The 20,639-nt window shown below is 35.1% G+C and overlaps 1 protein-coding gene across 1 annotated transcript in view; it reads left to right on the top strand.

The window, feature by feature from the left end:
- Window positions 1-19,971, top strand: part of LOC145690538 (uncharacterized) — a 46,059-nt gene extending 26,088 nt beyond the window's left edge. Inside the window, exons 2-3 of the mRNA XM_081765511.1 lie at window positions 1,310-1,493; window positions 18,607-19,971. Of these exons, the coding sequence (XP_081621637.1) occupies window positions 1,317-1,493; window positions 18,607-19,473 (1,044 nt within the window). The 5' untranslated portion in view covers window positions 1,310-1,316 and the 3' untranslated portion in view covers window positions 19,474-19,971. The remainder of the gene's footprint in view (window positions 1-1,309; window positions 1,494-18,606) is intronic.
- Window positions 19,972-20,639: the final 668 nt, after the last annotated feature.

Here is a 20,639-nt window from a genome sequence, read left to right as displayed (position 1 = left end):
CTGTAGATCCTGTTGAAGTTTCACACAGTCATCAATTGAACTTAGTTTGGAGTATAATTTCAGATCATCGGCAAAAAGAACTTGAAAAGTTTTAATGCACAGAGGAATATCATTAATAAAGAGAAGAAACAACAGAGGACCTAAATTACATCTTTGAGGGACTCCCGATATAGTATTGAACTTTAAAATTACCGGTAGTGTAAAATATCGTCTAGGATTATTCAACTGGAACTCTCTCTAGCCCTTTGTGAAAAGTTTTTTAATCTTGGAATTTGATGTTTGTATATTCTATGCTGTGTGTTGATGTGTATCAAGTTCAAAATAAACAAGAATAACACTCGACTTCAATAATTCAAAAAACATGTTTTCATTAATATCTTGTATGTTTTAATTACAAAAGCCATTCACTTTTAAAAACGACATAATACCAACTTCTTTTGTCTTACATTATGATCTTACATTTCATATTTAAACCTAGCAGTCCAGAATAAACTCTGGTTGTTTTTCATAACACACTGGACAGGGGAGGCACCTAGTCATTCTCGCCCCGGGCGCTTACAACCCACGCGACGGACCTGTGCGACGATATGCACTTTATTCATCTCAGTTGTGCAAAGTAAAACGGGCTTTTTATTGTATAATTTGAGTAAAGCAGTTTGTTCAGTACTTTCTACATTATTGGCATTTCTCTCAACAATTTACGTGAGAAACTGAAACATACGTAATTGTATTTCGTTACACACTTCCAACCTGAGGTTTTATTACATATCTTGTATAAGAACCAGCAGTGGTCAAATAGATAGCATTAGGAAATCATTAATTCAATTTCTGAAGTCCAGAATGTAGAAATTTTGAGATTTGGAAATTTCACAATTGTAGAAAGTAAAAAAATCCATAATCGAAAGTATGGAACATGACAAAAGTTGTTGTAGGGAAGAAACCGTATGAATTCATACTTTCACAAATTGAGTAATGGAAATAAATTGAAATATTTTCATTGCCAATTACTGTTTGTGTTCAAACATTTCTTATATCGAGACTCCGGAATTTAAGAATATTTTAATACTCTTTCCAAAGAATATGAATATTATTGTCGTAGTTTCACACTGTGAAAGGAAACTCACTTCTTTCATTTCTAATTTTACAATAAGAAATGGGGTACTTAGTTTTTTTTTTTTTTCATTCATTCATAAATTGTGAAATTCCATTCCCCATATTTTCGAAATTCTCTTTCTATTGTTGAAAGAAATAAAGTTAAAAATCTATCGAAGCTCATGAAATCATATATGACATTTTCTTAACATTTCAGAGTAAAGATGCCTACAAGAGATTTTGGTGAAAATACTACAGATGGAGAAGGAATTGAGTCATTAATACTCTGCATCTCTTATGGATTTCTCGGATATTTCCTTTATTTTTTCTTATATGAACTTTCTGCGTGGCGAAGGGTTGGGAAACATGATGATTGTAACAGTAGACCATTGCGTTGTCAGGTAAGATAATCTTCACAAGTTAGAAATGTACAGAGGGTAGTGATTAGTTTCTTGTCTCATTCATGAAAACTTAGAGAATAGCTGAGAACAAGTAGGTTTAATGCAAGCAAAAAAAAAAAAAAAAAAAAAATATATATATATATATATATATATATATATATATATATATATATATATATATATATATATATATATATATATATATACCTATATATATATATATATATATATACCTATATATATATATATATATATACCTATATATATATATATATATATATATATATACCTATATATATATATATATATATATATATATATACCTATATATATATATATATATATTCCTTTATTAGTCATAGTAAAACATTGATTTTAATTACGACATAACAAAAGACTGTAGTGATCGCGAGGAGTCGAGAAGCTTGATCTAGATTTACCTATTTCACCACCCAGTAGAACGCGGTGTGTGTGTCAGTTGTGAATTATCTCCTATGAAATTTTACCAATATCATCTCTCGCGCTACACGGAGAACATCTCCTGAAGGTGGAGTTTCGTCAGATTGCCGCTAAGTTTCGTTTTTTTTTCTGTTTATTGTTGACGTTATTTTATATTTTTACTGTTACTATTGTTATAGTTTAATTCAAATAATTATCAGTGTTCGTGTTACACTTCTTTAAATGAAGTGCTGTTTTTTCCGCTCGTTTGCCATGTCATCTAAGTTTGGCAACGTTGTTGGTGCACTGCTTCATTTTCCCTCAAGTATGCATTCGAAAGGCAGCTCCATGAATCTTACCGAATTCTTCCGATTCATCACACATGAGAGAAACAGATATGACTTGTGTAGAGCCCAGGCTTCACGAGTCGTCCTGGTCACTATAGTAGGCCGTTTTCATACGTGTAAAAATCTACCGGTACTATTTCTCCCCTGAAGTTGCGTTTTCCTAAACACTCTTCATAGGGAATTTAACTTCAGTACAATATTCTAGTGGTACCTTTTTATTTATTTATTTATTTTCTTGTCGTGTATCTCTAACGATACTTTTTATTTCAAACTAGGGTTAAAATCTCTGAAAATTAAAATTACCAACATCTGCTCATAATACTCGAAACAAATGGTGAAGAATTGTATTTTAAACTTTGAAATATACAGGGTGTTACCATTCAGTTCTAGGCCCTGGTTGCTGTTTTTATTTTCCTTATAGCATACTCCAGAACAAAGTTGAATAAGGATAGTCCTAACATTTTCATTATTGGTAGAACAGTGGTATATCAAAATATTAAATAATTCCATATTTTAGCTTTGTGTTGAAGTCATTGTAGCAGGGGCGTCGTTTAGGGGGGGGCAGGGAGGGGCAATTGCCTCCCCTGAGTTGGAGATTTATATAGATATTATTAATTGAATAGTAGTAAATCAGTGAAAAACGCGAAATTTTACTTATATCAAGGGGTCTTGCCCCCCCCCCCCTTCAAGCAAAATCTGAAATGACGCTCCTGCATTGTAGTTATTAATGCACACTATCTCAAAATCGACCATAGTATATCTGTTCTCTCGCGAACATACTACCCATAAGCCGCCACCCGCTTTCGGTACTCCTACAATGGGGACAGGGCCGCTCGAATGTGTGAACACATTCGGATCAGTCGTGATATTTGGGCTGCTGTCACTGATACGACTTGACCGAAGCCAGATAGAGTGCAATTAGCCTTTTCCGAGCAGGAAGTAACACTATGACAGTGGACCACAACTTAGTTTGCCCAATAGTTCTTAAAGCTTCGGTCGATCACGTTCGCTTTGCGTTTGTCAATTGTTATTCATGTCTTCGCGCATATTATATATTATTTGTGGCGTTAGTTTAACCCTCGTAGTACCAAATTTTTATGCACTGTTCCCGTATTTTTTGTGCATAAGCTTACATAATGCAAGCTCCTAAATACAATAAAAATAGGCTAAAATGTGGTAAATGTATTTATTTGTTAATTTCAAGCGTAATTATAAAGCATAAACACAATATTACATAAGTATAAACTATTTCCATATGGGGTGCACGTGCACCCTTCCTTGGTGCTTAACGTAACTTGTTAGTCTTGGTGCTACGAGCGTTAAGTTCGTTTCGTAGGATATAGCCGTACATTTACCGATATAGCCGGAATACATTTAGACTCAGCGAATGGATTTTTATGTTTATAGTTGAGGTAATAAGGGGAGAAAATGTAGAAACGGAGTTTGGAACTGTAGAAAGAAGATCGAAACATAATCAACAACCGTATAACAGTTACATTGATTTACTAGAAAGTAACTTAGGATATTTTTACTTGATAAGGAATTTTCAATTGTTATATCCACAAACACACGCGTTGAGTAACGTTACATATTTAGCGTGGAAATAGCCGGGTGGTAAAGATAGTGTGTTATTGACCATGGGGTCAATGGTTCGAACCCACCTCTGGAAAGTGTTTTGTACAAGTGTGAGCAAAACAAACGACGCGTCTCTTTAATCTGACTTTAAAAAAAAAAAAAAAATCTCTCTATTTTCTTTATATGTTCGAAATTTTGGAAGGTTTCCACAGCAGGAAAGGTTCATGACAAACATGTTTTCAATGTTTGTGTTCAATATACCTATTATTTTAAAATAAATAAATTAGAAGCAAAAAAAAAAAAAAAAAAAACTTAATTTGGCCGCAATTACGAAAATTACCAACTCTGTTGAAAGGGATATTTTTCTAGACCGAAAGGGAGTTCTGTAGTTCAACGTAGAACTGACACTTATACGTCACTGACAGAGAGAACAATGTGGATTCATATCACAAACAAAACATTTAATCAAATGCTTCTTACATTTCTTATATCCATGCAGATATAAGAACAGGTATAACATGCAGACACTATAAAGAAAACAGTGGAAATTATCCGTCAAAAGAGACAAAATAGAACATGATCATAATGAAATTCATGTTTTGTAATATAACAGACGTATAATGGGTAAGAAAACAGTAGCACGGTTGGTTAGCGCGCGAATGTAAAATCAATTAACAAATGTGCATGAAGGCGGTTCGAGCGCCGCCCGTAGAACTTTTTTTCTATTGTACTTATTTATTTTTTGTTTTTTTGTATCTAAGAAAAAATATACTACATATGTTTAACACCCATCACCATGTCAAAGTAAGTAAAATTGCCGTTCTTGGATCTGTATTATTATTCTTCATTTTTGTTTGCAAAGATGTCGTAATTATTTTCTGTATGCTCATTGGTGCTTAAGGAATGCTTTCCAGTAATTTAGGGAATTTTATAATCAATTTTCACTTTATTTATCGTATCGAAAATTTCATGATTGTTTCGTCTCATAGCATCACTACCTAATTAAATGCATTATAGAACTTTCCTCTGTAATTACTTGTTTCATAAGATTTTCATATTAAATGTTTAATTTTCTCTGTAAACATTTATTGAGGTAAAAGTTCTGTAATATATGATACTTACATAATCTATTAATAGTGATACTTCGAGATGAGACAGTAGTAGATACTGTTAAGCTGTCTCGTCTCGTGGCAACACAAGTGATGTCATGAGACAAGATGTTTCTCGAGTATCGTCTCGATAACGAGCGGAGACTTCAAGACGAGATATCTACAATGTTGTCTCGGATCGTCTCATGGCAATAGTATTAAATTAGGTAAGTTTCTCCAGAGCCGTAACTATATTTCGACGAGCGGAGCGAAGTAGAATTCGGCACCCCCCTACACTCCTTACTAAGTTCTTCCTTCCATTTTTCTTTTTACATGTAAAAGAAGCAGCTTTTGTTGTTATGCCACGCTGAATTTTTATCAAGCTGCTTGGACAGACCATTGCAATAGCCAAAAGCGATACTTATGTATTCTTTTACAAATAGCTTTTTTTTTTTTTTTTTTTTTTTTTTTTAAGATACGTTTTGTTAAACTTGACAAAACTAAGTTGGTTGTATACAAATCCACTTGGAAAACAGTTATGAAAAGTTTCAACTATTTACAACGTTTTACCATCGATAAGAAATTAACGTTCAGTACATAAGGAACTGTGTGCATTTTAAAATGTTCGGAATGGGTGAGAGTATTAAGTTTCAGTAATAATTGTAAACTTCCGTAATTTTATTCTGTATGTGACCACACGAATAGCATTTTAATTTCGATTCTTTTACGGTAAAAATATTTTGTGCAATGTGCGGAAATTTAGAAGCCGCCTTTTTGCGAATTCCTCAATATTGTTCGGTGGAGGTGAAGAACATGTTTAATCAGTGGTGGCCGGTGGATTGTGGTTTCGGGTGTTGCAGTACGAATGATAAGAGACAGAAAATATAAAGTGGACTCATTGACTAGTCAGCATGACTTTAGATGCAAATGATATGTGACATGTGAAATTAAATAAAATTCTGTTAAAAAAAAATGCAGAACATTTTATCCGATTAATCACCTTAATTAATTAGTAAGTTCATTCTCCTCTTTTTGATTGAAGCAAATCTGTCTAATACATGCTGGTTGTACTCTGGTATTCTTATTATCAGGTCTTTTTCGATGGAAAGCATAACCAATGATGATAACCTTTCTTGGGGCATTCAATTCCTTGAAATTGTCAATTCTTTTTCATGTAGAAAAATACTTTTCGTCTTTTGCTGACGCCATAGGTACAGTTTATATTAATTTCAGAAGCTTTGTAGATTCACTAAATATTTTTTCTAGATTATTGCGAACGATTCATTCTTGCAAACTCAGTCCCTGACAGTGATCCGAATTCCTCTTCAGCGTTGACTGAAGAGAGTTCGTAGCAGAGATTAGTGTTATAAAAAATGCCTATTGAACACACTTTATTCACAGTTTATCCAGGAAAATTTAAATAAATTGAGGAAATGTATCTAGTGCAAATAACATTACTGCCATAAAACATCCTGTAAATTTAAACTGGATTTTTTTCGAACACTTTTTTGAATTGTTCTTTGCTTGTTTTGTCTAAGCCTTAATTGCAAGTTTCTCCTCAGTTGAAAGCTGGTCAATGTTTTTACTAAGTTATTTACAGAAGTCACGGTATACAATTCATTCAGCATTTGTAGGTTATTTACAGAATTAAAGCACACACAACAAAATTAAATCTAATAAATAAAAACCAAAACAGTGATACAAAAGAGGTACTGGTATACAGTGGCGGATCCAAGGGGGCTATAGGGGCTATAGCCCCCCCTTGACGCTCAGGTATACACTGGATAAAATGGGATTCAATCCTGCTTTACATTGGATAAAAACGACAAACTATGGTTTAGCCCCTCCCTTGATCATATCCTGCATCCGCCACTGCTGCTATATGAATTCCGAATGTCACATATTCATACATCAACATACACACATGTGGGTAAAAGAAAGAAAACTATATTCCAAATCATCCGTCTTGGTTGTTACGCAATGCACGACGAACACAATATACTTCCACATGAGGCGAAACAATGCTTATCAATGTCATATGTTCTGGAAAGGAAACCTCGAAACCCGCCAGATGTAGGATCAGCATGTATACCTAACAGAAGGTAAAAGTCGAAGAACATCAAAACAAACAGCACTGCCAGTTCTACACCCAGAAATGTGTGTTGGGAGGGGTTCGATACGTCTATGCAATATACACCTTTCTTATTCTGCATCCGAAAAGACGATAAGTAATAACTGTCACCTATATTCTTAGCAAAAAAATGATAGAACGATTGTTTTTAAGAAAAGAGAGAGTACATGATGAGGCGTAAAATAAAATATTTAGCCCACATCAATCGTTTCTCTGTGAAACAAGTATAGTTCGTTAGGAAAGTCTACAAATGTTAGTCAAGTTTCGAAATTTTTGGGATGTCCGGACCCAGTGGACCCCTCGTGGCTACGCCCCCGAGCATTGCTAACTAGTCCCAAATTCAATGTGGCGTTCTCCGTCATAAATTTTATGTGGAAATTATCAAGAGTATAAAATATACTTAATTTATAAAAGAAATATCTATATACCTTATACTAAAATACTAGGCTATCCACAGAGGGAGGGGGCGATTCTACATACTGACTTATTAATATTTGAATCACAAATTACTGTGGAAGAAGCCTTCATTATCAATATAAGCTAAGAATTAACTTGTAAATGCGGGTCTACTTTCATTGTTTTCTGCTGTACTAGATATTTTCTTTTGTATTTTGTAATTTTGCAATCACTTTTTTTTTAATTCTCATTATATTGATTTGCTTTAGTATGGTCCTGTAATTTAAAAAATATGAATGCACAAAAACAAATTCCATTTGTTAATTGCTAGTGAAATAAAATTCAGAAATTTTATTTAGAGCGAAAAATCTTCTCGTTCACTGGAAACCGTGCTGTATTGCAGAAGCACTGCAATGACCAGTCCCTTTAACTTCTGAGATAGGGGAAAGGAGACTTAACATTCGCTCCAATTGCCGCGCTGAAGGAATCTGGTCGTTGTATGCTCGCTGCAACACAATATAAATTAGAGACTCTGTGACGGGTTATTTTTTGCTTTTTAAAACTGATTAACGAAACCGACAGTTACAGAAGTAAAAAATATGTTATTTAAAGTATATATATGCGAGTATTAAAAAGTATTTTTCTGTTCTTTACTACTATTGATGATATTTTTTTTTCTTGAAATACTTTGGTCGTTGCGCAACGCTGCAACGCTAACATTAGCCGCCAGTGTGTTTAATGTTCGTATTTAAAATTTAACATATTAAAATACACATACCCCCCCCCCACACATATATATATATATATATATATATATATATATATATATATATATATATATATATATATATATATATATATTAGGGATGGTATCGAGACGAGACGAGACGAGACTTTGTACAGTCTCGGTCTCGTCTCGGTTGATAAATAACGGTCTCGGTCTCGGTCTCGTCTCGAGTAAAAAATCACTGTCTCGGTCTCGGTCTCGTCTCGGTCAACAGATGCTTGTCTCGATCTCGGTCTCGGTCTCGAGTACCAAGTCTCGGTCTCGTCTCGAAAGTCTCGAAAGTCTCGAAATAAATAGCGTGAAATTAAAATAGTGAAAGTATTATTCTCGTACAGTCTGTCGTTTCCGCTTATTTTTTCCTTTCATTTTGACTTAGAATTATGATATGGTGTACCTCTTCATAACTAATTTGCTAGTGCTAATGCTTTCCATGCGCGTATTCCAGGTTCAATGATCAGTGGGTATATCACCCTAAAACCCTAATAGAACTCATATTTCACTTTCAGCAATAGACTTTGTCTCATATAACCTCAGAACTGCCTATACAATTAAACTCTATTAAATTAACTCCAGTACTATACAGTAGTTTATTTCCTTCCTTTGAATCAGAATTGTTCAATACCTCCTAACGGATAACGTAACACATAGCAGCATGAATGTATTTAATCGTACCGAAATTGAAACTTTACAATTTCTCATTTATTATTCAATACATTCTGCTTTGACTGTCATTTTAGAAACATAATATAACTTTCATTATCTTAACAAATAGGGTAAATTATTACTACAGTATACGTATTTTGTTTGAAATTGATGAAATGCTTTATTACCATTTCACATCTCCGTGTTTACTTGACACTTTATAACACGTACGTCCTGAACCTTGTGGTGGGAGCTACTACACTCATCTTTGCTATGTGAGGTCTCGAGTTGGATCACAGAACAAGTTAGATTCAAAGTCCGATGTTTCGCATAATTGGCGTCTCATTTTAAGTGCATTCTGTTTATTATACAAGTTCATAAGGTCGTAATGCATTACGTAAGCACATATCCAGTGCCGTAACATAGAATAATCTTATTCCTGAGCTCTCAACGGTGCATGCAATCTTTATTCGAGAAAACTAATCTTGCTTTCCTTAAGTTGAAATTTTATATTGATTAAAAATTACTTGCGAAACATGGACATACATATTATATAAGTATATAGGTAATTCGAGTTATCTGTATCTATTTTTTTCTCACTCGCCAAAACAAGTGATTCTTAACTTTCTAGTTTTCTTTTGTGTTAATTTTCGTAGTTTTGCTGCAACATGATGGATTGAATAGTCAAAAATACTTTTTTCGTTCTACGACTTTCAGTAAATTGTGGATCCATTTTTACCCTACCTTACCTAGTAAAAGTTATGTATATAGTCTTAGTTGAGGAACCAGTTTTTCGCTTCTGTAAAATTACGAAATTATGACTTGGTTTAGTTTACCTCCGAGGTTTAGATATAATAAAATCATCACCACCATCATAATCAACCATTATCAATCCATTGCTGGATGAAGGTTTTTCCAAGTCTTCACAACTATCTAACTTGGGCAATTCTTTTCCAGGTTACTCCTCAGTGGCTCTTGATTTCGTCATACCTTCTTGTATGCGGGGGTTTCCTAGGCTGTTTTTGTCTTGTGGTGTCCAGTCTAGAATTGTTTTCGTCCGTCGATCATAATTTCTTCTTGCAATACGTCCAGCACATTTTCCAGCTCATATTAAATTATTTCATTAGCATCATCAGTATTCATTTCTATATATTTGGGCTACAAATAGTTCGAATTCGCTACTTTCGGAGTACAGACACGCTACTTTTTAATCTTCGAATCTGGCAACACTGACTGAATGATTTAAATCAACATAATGTGAGAACCCCCATTTGGTCTAGCGGCTAGCACTCTTGATTTCGGTTCGAGTGGTCTCGAGTTCGATTTCCGGTAGGGGTAAAGTTGAACGACCGAAGTGGTTCGGATTCCACTTATAATCATTAGCTCCACGTCTCCTTTAGCCGCCCTAGCATAACTGTGGGACGTTAAACTAAAACAAAACAAAACAAAAGTGAACACTGTGTATTACTAACTGTAAGTCCTTGAATAATTGCATATAGCTATGTGGTATGGGTCGAGTTTGATGTGATCGGTGGTCAAACTAAAGCAAATGAAATGTAATTAGTGTGTAATTAGAACTTTTAATTAAACACGGTCTTAATCTGAAGTGTACACCAGGCCTAAGGCTTAGGGGGAACAACTAGTGTTACTGAAAATGTATCAGTTACATTTAATTTCAGTTACAATTTGCATTTACATGTATTGCTGGAACGAAGACTTAAACATTAACATTATAAGTAGCCCAAAAACTATGAAAAACGTCTTCTCTTGAAAGCATTCTTGCACCATAAAACAAACTACGAGTAATTTTAAAGTATCTTGCAGTTTATCTACGTTATTTGTACATATTTAGAATAATATTTAGCAATTTATTTAAGTGGGCAATGCTGCTTAAAATAATGTAACTGCGACTTGTTGTAATTAAAACCACCAAAAACTATTGTTGTAATGTTATAGAAGCAAAGGAAAGCAATAATCATTATAAAAATTTAATACAAATACGTCATTTTAAGCAGTATAACAATCACTACCAATGTGTTTGGTATCTCTGAAACGATGTGAAATAACAGTTGTTGTAAATGGCGTTATAAGCATTTAAGTCTTTTGGAAGCATCTGCATGATGAGACGAGATATGTCAGCGCGTTTTCGAAGTAAAGTCTTTAGAAACATTTAAATTTTTCGTTTCTTGTAACTTTGTTCCCTCATTCATTCGAAATATATTATACCATGATCACAGTATTTGAAGCTAAGATACAGTTGATGCGCATTGCACCGTCCATGCCATTTGAGTTATTAGAAATTTCCAAAATGTTGATGTTAATGATACTGTGTTGTCCTTTGTTACACTAAATAATGGGCTATTGTGGTTTTGTTAAATAACTAAATTAGAAATATGTAATACTTTAGACGAAATCGATCAACTATCGACCAAATATTTACCATTCGCCAAATACTCGAAAAGAAGTGGGAATACAATACCCCGGTACATCAACTATTTATTGATTTTAGAAAGGCTTACGACTCGGTTAGGAGAGAAACATTATACAACGTTCTTACAGAACTTGGAATACCGAGAAAGCTAATTAGATTAATTAAGATATGTTTAAGTGAATCCCAAAGTAAAGTCCGGGTAGGAAAATTTTTGTCCACGAGCTTCCACGTCGAAAATGGCCTGAAACAAGGAGATGCGTTGTCGCCATTATTATTTAACTTTGTGCTGGAATACGCCACAAGGAAAATCAAAGATAGCAACCAGGGCCTAGAGTTGAACGGCATTCACCAGGTTATGGCATATGCTGATGATGTAAATTTAATAGGGGATGATAGGACAACAGTAGAAATAAATGCAGAAATCTTATTAAACGCTTGCAGGGACATGGGTTTAGAGGTAAATGCAGAGAAAACTAAATACATGGAAGTGCGTCGGGACCGTAATACGGCAAATTGTGGAGGCGTTAAAATATTAAATAATGCTTTTGATAAAGTGGATACTTTCAAATATTTAGGATCAATATTAACAGACGAAAATCATATTCACGAAGAAATTAAATGTCGACTAAAAGCAGGGAATTCGTGTTACTATTCGGTTCAAAATCTCTTGTCGTCGCGAATTCTGTCGAGAAATTTGAAGCTTAAAATATATAAAACGATAATTATGCCTGTTGTTCTGTATGGTTGTGAAACATGGTCGCTTACTCTGAGGGAAGAACATAGACTGAAAGTATTTGAGAACAGGATCCTGAGAAGAATATTCGGACCCAAGAGGAACGAGAATGGGGAATGGCGGAAGCTTCATAACGAGGAACTACATAGTTTATACGGTTTACCCAACATTGTTAGGGTCGTCAAGTCTAGGAGGCTTAGGTGGGCAGGTCATGTAGCTAGAATGGAAGAAGGTAGAAACGCTTTCAAAGTCTTGACTGGTAGACCCATAGGAAAACGACCATTAGGAAGACCTAGGCGCAGATGGGAGGACAATATTAAGATGGATCTCGCAGAGATAGGAATACAAAGTAGAAACTGGATGCAATTAGCTAAGGATAGAAGTCAGTGGAGAGCTTTTGTGAACGCGGCACTGAACCTCCGGGTTCCATAAGCCATAGAGTTAGTTAGTTAGTTAGTTATGTAATACTTTACGTAGCGCAATTTGAGAAAATACAACTTTATTTTGCTTTTAGCAACATTGTTTATCTAGTGATATTGCAGAGTATCTAGAAGAATTTCCCAACTTGGTACAAAATTTCAGCATTTTTAATATATATATATATATATATATATATATTTCGCAGATCATACGGGAAGGCTATAGGGGACTATAGCCCCCCTTAACGCTCAGGTATACACTGGATAAAATGAGTTTCAATCCTACTTTCTTTACACTGGATAAAGCGGCAAACCATGGTTTAGCCCTTCTCTTGATCATATACTGGGTCCACGGATATATGTATATATTTAATCTTTCCACGGAGATATCTCGAAAACGGTTGAACATAAATGAACCGAAGAAAAACTCAAATAGGAAATGCCATGGGGCACACCGAATGGTGTTGTCGCGGCGCCTCCCGAGGCCACCCTTCATGGGGTACCAGGGCCAAACTTTAAAATTTTAAATGGAAACATGGGGCGAGTAATACCTCGTTCTATAGATCTTTAAAAAGTAAAAAGCGTTGTGGTAAAAGATTTTCCATATTGGTCACCGTATTCAAGATGGCCGCCATGATATGGTGCCTGTATCTGATAAAACTTTTAGTACCACTAATATGAAAACAGTTGGAGGTAAACGAACAGTCAGAAAGTGAAAGAGGAAAGGCATGGGGCGCGTCGATTAATGTTCTCGCAGTGCTCCATGGCTGCCTTTCAAGGGGGCCAAACTTAGAAATTTTGAACCGAAATATGGGTCAAGTGATACGTTGTTGGATACATTTTGAAACACTAAACAGTATTGTATCAAAAGATTTTTCATATGGGTCACCGTTTTCAAAATGGCCGCCAAGACATGGTGCCTGTATCAGATAAAACGTCCAGTACCACTAGCCCCCTAATATGAAAATAGTTGGAGATAAATGAACAGAATAAAACTCGTATAGGAAAGCACAGAGGGTATTTATCATTCCACGGCTCGAGTATAATGCAACGGAGAAAAATATTATTAAAGTATAATTAACATTATGCAAAAGAGAAAATGATAGAAAATTATCTTTCCGATCTCTGTCCGTAAGTGGGTGAAGCGGGAATGAATGGTAAAATCTCAAATGAGAACCTCACTTTTATTTGCAATAGATATGGTTTGTCTGAAGCACTTGTGTGTACAAATGACTGGTACTATAATGAATAAAAATAAAGTGAAATAAGGTGAAAAAAAAGGCGAAATTCAAGTTTAACAACATTTTGCCCGCACCTTGGCCCCTGATAATTTAACGCAATGCGTGCAAGATTTTTGGGACATATCTGAATCAGTATGTACCGTTTCGTTACTAAGGATCACAACTGAAATTACCGTTGAAAGTTATTCGGAATGTAACTGTGGACATCTCAGTGAAACTCATATTCTATCACATGCAAGAAGACATGAAGGAAAAGAAGCTAACCAATATCATGCAGACGACTGTTGAACAAAACCAACGTTTGAAAACATTGTTCTAAAATTGCATTGTTCGACAAATTGGTTTCGCATTTCAGTTGATTCATTTTTGCATCAAACCATTGCCTGCAATCAAAACGGGACAAGAATTTTACATACTTTATCCCATTACAGAGACATTTATCTCTTATTAAAACACATTTCAAATAACTTTGTTTCGTAGATACAATTTGCAAAAACTAAGGCTCTCATTTGCAATTTCACCGATCCTTCCCGCTTCACTCACTTGCGGAGTGAGGTTATGATAAACTTCTAGGAGTTAAATTTCTTGCTTTCCATTATGGCACTTTCACTCTAGTCATCTTTTCGACTGTTGCAACATTCCCGAGCTGTAGAATGATAAATACCCTCTGTGATTTCCTATTCGAATATTTTTTCTGGTGTTTTCATATTAGTGATACTGGACGTTTTACCTGATGCAGGTACCATGTCATGGTGGTCATTTTGAAAACGGTGACCCATATGAACAATCTTTTGCAACAGCTCTATTCAGTTTTTAAAGATATGTTGAACGAGGTATCACTCACCCCATGTTTCCATTTACAATTTTGAAGTTGCGCCCTGGGCCTCCATGAAGGGTGGCCCTGGAAGCCTCCGCGACAATATCAATCGATGTGCCACATGACATTTTCTATTTGAGTTTTTGATCGGTTCAATTATGTTCAACCGTTTTCATATTAGTGGTATTGCACGTTTTAACTGTATCTAATAGAGGCAACATGTCTTGTCGGCCATTTTGAATACAGTGCCCGATATGAAAGATCTTTTGCCACAATGCTTTTTAGTTTTTCAAGATCTATCGAACGAAGTACCACTCACCCCTTGCTTCCATTTAAAATTAAAGTTGGGCCCCGGGAACCTATGCAGGGCGGACCTGGGTGACACCGCGACCATATATATATATATATATATATATATATATAGAGAGAGAGAGAGAGAGAGAGAGAGAGGGAGAGAGGGAGAGAGAGAGAATTCTATTTGCATCAGCAGTGGATTTAGTTTCTGGAGAGGCTTGAGAAACCAGTAAGAAACATTTGCGTTGTACGTGCAATGCAAAAAATTATCACAAATTTATTTCGGGAGGGGTTTGAGCCCGATAACCACCCCCTAAATACGCCAATGTACATCAGTCAACCGCTCTCATATTATCTAACACAGCAACGAAACAAAGTTTGAGTGAAGGCAATTTTAGTATATATCAATATCAATATTCGAGACGAGACCGAGACTTTCGAGACTGACCCAAGTCTCGTCTCGGTCTCGTCTCGATTTATAGAGGTCTGTCTCGGTCTCGGTCTCGTCTCGATATAAAAAAGTCCGTCTCGGTCTCGGTCTCGTCTCGATAATTCGAGACGAGACCGAGACTAGTCTCGGTCTCGGTACCATCCCTAATATATATATATATATATATATATATATATATATATATATATATATACACCTTTGTACGTATGTAGATAGATAAAAATGTCAAACAACTAGATACGTATGCACAAAAAAATCCTTCAAATTTTTAAGATTTCATATGTCAATGGAATAAAATAATCATTGATAGTGATCAGTCTTTGAAAAAGACGAAATTCATTGTGTTAAGTTCCTACCTCTTAAGCTCCTATTCTACAACTGCTTTAAGTCCTAAAATATTTTTATTTCCCTTGTTTACCTTCATTTTTAATATCCTGCGTAAACAGCAGCTGAATGTCTCTCTTCACTCTTCTCATTTCCATACCTTCATTCTCACCGTCGAGATTAATCCCATTGGACAGAAAAGCGTGATTACATAAGCAAACCGATCACCATCAAAACACCGAACATGTATTTGAGTTTGAGCGTTTCCGACTTTGAAAACGCTCCTGCATTGGTCACCACCTTGTATATCTCATCGCCATATAATAACTTTCTCTGATTATAGTCGAGAAGGTATAACGTCTTTGGATTCCCGCGCTTGGACCTACTAGTCACTGGGAGTGTGGTAAGAGGGTAGCCATTCACCACCAACCGTCCACTGCGCTCAGCGAACCACGAGTATCCAAGCTGGCCACTACTCACAAACGTCGCGGGAAGCCAACTACGTTATACTTTTTGTACTATAAGAAGTAAAAGCTTGTAGTGACTCTTACTGAAAAGTTTGGATTGCGAGCAGCGCTCACGAGAAAATTTTTAACAAATCTATTGCTTTGCAAACCGACAATAATGTTGATTTAATAGGATGCCAATACTGTTTCGGGGCGCTGCGTCGTTTACTCATTTCAAAATGTTTCCTTTCTTCTTGCTCATTCGGCGCCCTCTTGCTATCAGCGCCCGGAGCAACGGTCCCGCTCACCCTCCCTAGCTACGGCTCTGACTTTGTCTTAGAAAAACTTTAAATATCAGTAACTATTGAAAACATTTAATTACATGAACAAGTAGTGAATTCGTGATACATATCGCATGTCGAACACTTTGAATGTAGTTATTCAGTAACAATTACAGACATGTTGCCACTAAGGTGGAAACGGAAGTATTTTTCTTCTACACTTCAACCACTTTGAACTACATTCAAAGTGATCGAAATGCGATATATGTCAGGAATTCACTACTTGTTGTCTTAATTAAATGTTATCGACGGTTACTGATATTTAAAGTTTTCATAAGACAAACTTACCTAATTTAATAGTGTTGCAACGACATGAGACGAGATTGTAGCCTATCTCATCTGGTGTCGTCCAAACGGCGTCTCGGATTGAAAATTTTATGCCTCTCATCTCGAAATCTCTACTCGTTATCGAGACGATAACGAGAAATATCTTGTCTCGTTGCATCACTTTGTTGCTACGATACGAGACAGTTTAAAATTTTGAATGTTTCGTGAAAATGCTGTCTCGTCTCGAAAATTGACTGTCTTGTCTCGAAATGTCACTACTTATTTAAATGCATTATAGAACTTTCACCTCAATAAATGTTTACATAGAAATTTAAACATTTCATAGGGAAGTCTGTTATGAAACAAGTAGATAGGGGAAAGTTATATAATGCATTTAATTAAGTAGTGATGCCACGGGAGGAGACAATTATATAATTTTATAGACGATACAAAATGTGAAAATTGATTATAAAATTCCTTAAATTACTGCTTTTAAGAAATAGAATTTACTGGAAAGCTTTCTTTATGCACAAATGAGGATACAGAAAATAATTTCGACACCTTTGCAAACAAAAATTAAAAATAGTAATACAGGTGAAGAATGGCATTTTTATTTTGATTTCGTGATGAATTTTAAATATATGTAGTAATTAGTTTTTTTCACTTACAAAAAAAAAAAAAAAACAATTATAATAGTAAAGAAAGTTCTGTAGACGAGACTCGAACCGCCTTTCCTCACATTTAATTGATTTCACGTTCTTGCGCTAACCAACCGTGTTACCGACTTTTTAGCGGTGATAGGTCTGGTCTACTACAATACATGATTTTCATTATGATCGTGTTCCAATTCGTCTGTTTTGATGGGCTGTTTTTTTGATTTCTTGTTTTCTATGGAGTCTGCTTGTGGATATTAATCGACACTGTTCTCACTGTTCTCACTGTCAGCGACGTAGAGGTCTCAGTTCTACGTTAAACTACAGAATTCCCTCTCGGTCTAGAAAACTTCCCTTTTCATCTTTTTTTGGTGGTCATTTCCTGAATGAAAATACGTCAGCTGTCCAATACTCTTGATTACAGGCTGACTGCCTGCAATGAATATTCTCTTGATTGAAAAAAAAAAAAAAAAAAAAGACTTACTTTACAATGTCTCCTTCAAGATACATCTTATTTTATTATTTCTCTTTAGAATCAGATTTCTGAGCTTTCGGCATCTATATCCATGTTAGCCCGTCACGTATGAGGGATGACGTCCTTCGGTGATCACACTGCTCGGGGAATTTAGGAGGAAGCAAGGAATGGGGAAGGAAGAAAGCGCCCGGGGATTTTATCGCCCGGGGAAGGTGAGGCATTATCCCGGCATTTACCCGATATGACTGAAGAAAACCTCATTCAGAGTGACTGGCCTGAAAAAACTGTTAACCTCTTCGAGGTCCCGGAATCGAACCTGGGACTGCTCACTCCAAAGGTGACAGCGGTAGCGACTACACTACACAGACCCGCGATTATTTATCTTTCTCGGAGAAAATAGGGTAGGAAACATTTCGAATATTCAAAAATTCAAAACTTAGCTGGAGCCGCAGTGCTCTGCAGTACGCTTCACCACTATAATGGAGAGTACACGAGTTCCAAGTTAATCGAAGTGATTGCATTTATAAGGACACAACTTTCTACATATACGATTACATAATATATTATACATACATACATACATACATACATACATACATACATACATATACATTGAATGAACTGTTTACAAAGTTTAGTACTCTTGGATTGTTTTCCTTACGAATATTATATACAGATATTTCAGTTGAATTAACGTAGATTTCCTTCTACTTGTAACATAGAAGATACTACATTAACTTGACCAGTATGAAAATTAACACTTCTTGTTCCTGATATTTTAGCTACCTGGTAAATGTTTTGTGTTTCCATTTTTCAGATTGAAAACAGATGTAACAATATGAGTTGTTTTTGTGGACAATGTGATACCAGCAACGAGTCGATATCTGATAGTGAGTCGTCTTCTAGACCTTATGGACTATCTTTCTTACGCAGAAGATATTTCTCAAACTCTTCAGAAACTGCATACTCTTCAGAAAGCGCAGACACTTCAAACAATGCAACAAGTCCATCTCCCGAAATGACAAGACGAGTCCGATCCAGGAGTTCCAGAATCAGAGAGAATGTCTCTAGATCAGGCAGCAGAAGGGAAAGGAGAAATGTGAATTATGACCTAGAATCAGTTGTCAAAAATGTCTTGTCGTGGACTTGTTATTTGTTTGTTACTGTCCGAGTAATTATTTTGTTTGTTTTACCAATTATTGTTAATATAATTTACCAGACACCTAAAGTTGCTAAACGCTTGGTGCGTCTATGTAGACGTTTGGTTCTTAAACCTAACGAAAGGCGCCACCCTATAAGACATATAAATCAATATGTAGCTGATAATATTCGTAACTTAGTTACTTGCACCAACAACATAATAACCTTCCCAAATACCCGTTCATCTTCTGTAACAACAAACAGTGTTATCCCAAGTAACATAATATCTCGTCCAACAAATCATTTATCTCCAGAATCTTCACCTAGAAGAGAGAGAGAGAATTCTCTTGGAGTGTCCTGTCCAGTTTGTTTAGAGCAAATGAAAGATTTAAAAAAGAAAAAAATTGGTATTATGGCAACACCTTGTGGACATCTTTTCTGTGAAATTTGTATTAATGGCGTATTACATGTCGGAAGAAATCCAGTTTGTCCCACTTGTCGAACTCCCCTATACCCTGAAGATATTCACAAAATATTTTTATAATCTACAAAAATTAGCTATTTCATTGGCAGAAATGTAATTTCAATATTGCTTTTTAAAAAATGAGTATCTGTGCAGTGTTTGGAGTTATAAAAGATGACTTAATAGCTTTAAAATCTTAATAATGGGTTTGACCAATCTTTTTTTAGTACCTTAAATCTCTAAGAGAAAAGTGAGATAATCGATACACTGAAGTCTATGTAAACCTTGCTACTGCTTTAACATTCATGTAATTTCAATAATGATTGTGGTTATTATACGTATCTTGTCTGTACTTAAGTTGGAATATCAGGTTCCTGTTTTACAAGAGAATGTATATGTATAAATAATTAAAGCTAAATATTCCAAAATTAACTTAGCTTTATAAATATTTTAAAAAGAACTTCTGTGTTCAGCTTTATATTGTGATGTATTTTCAAACAATAATGATATGCCTGCTGTTCATTTGTGCATCAATAATAACCTATTTTGATTACAAATATTATAGAATACCAAGTAAGTTTTAATCAAGTTGTTTATTTACGATTTAGTATGTTTCCGGTTACCAGGTACAGGTACAGTCAGAAACAATAGATTGGAAGTATAAGAAATGATAGCCAAAACCTATACTTAATATTGTTCTAACTGTATCAGTTGTTTTAATGATAAGGTCACTAAAAAGAATTGCGGTATAGGATGTCTAGAATAGGATGTGCGTGTAATAATCGCAAAGGGCTTTCATAATATGTTACAACAGCGTTGTACAACCTTTTTATATTCACGAATTCGGAGATGCATTTATAACAAGAAAAGATTGAAACGTCAAGGGGGCATTCCTTACTTTTCCATGTATGTAGTAGTGATTATTATCATTAATAGTGGTGCCGTGCACAGTAGAAGCAATCGAAGAATGGTTTAAATTCGGGGAAATTCACCTTCACTATTTTAAACCCCAAGCAAAAAGCTCTTAAAATCTCGGAGAAAATGCACTCCATTTTGACATTAAAACTTCAATTAGAAAAAAACTTTTTTTCCCCCTTAAGATCAGGTAAGTTCATCCTGTCGCACTAATTTTAACTCCAGGCAATAGAGTAACATTTAAATCTCAAAGAAAATAGGTGTTTCATTAAAATCTGAGAATTCTTACACAGTTTACACTGAATCATACTTATTTCAACGTAAGTTAATTA

The sequence above is a fragment of the Thermobia domestica genome, chromosome 7, assembly GCF_964235325.1.
Source record: "Thermobia domestica chromosome 7, izTheDome1.hap1.1, whole genome shotgun sequence".
NCBI lineage: Eukaryota > Metazoa > Arthropoda > Insecta > Zygentoma > Lepismatidae > Thermobia > Thermobia domestica.
This window is presented reverse-complemented; position numbering and strand designations above follow the sequence as displayed.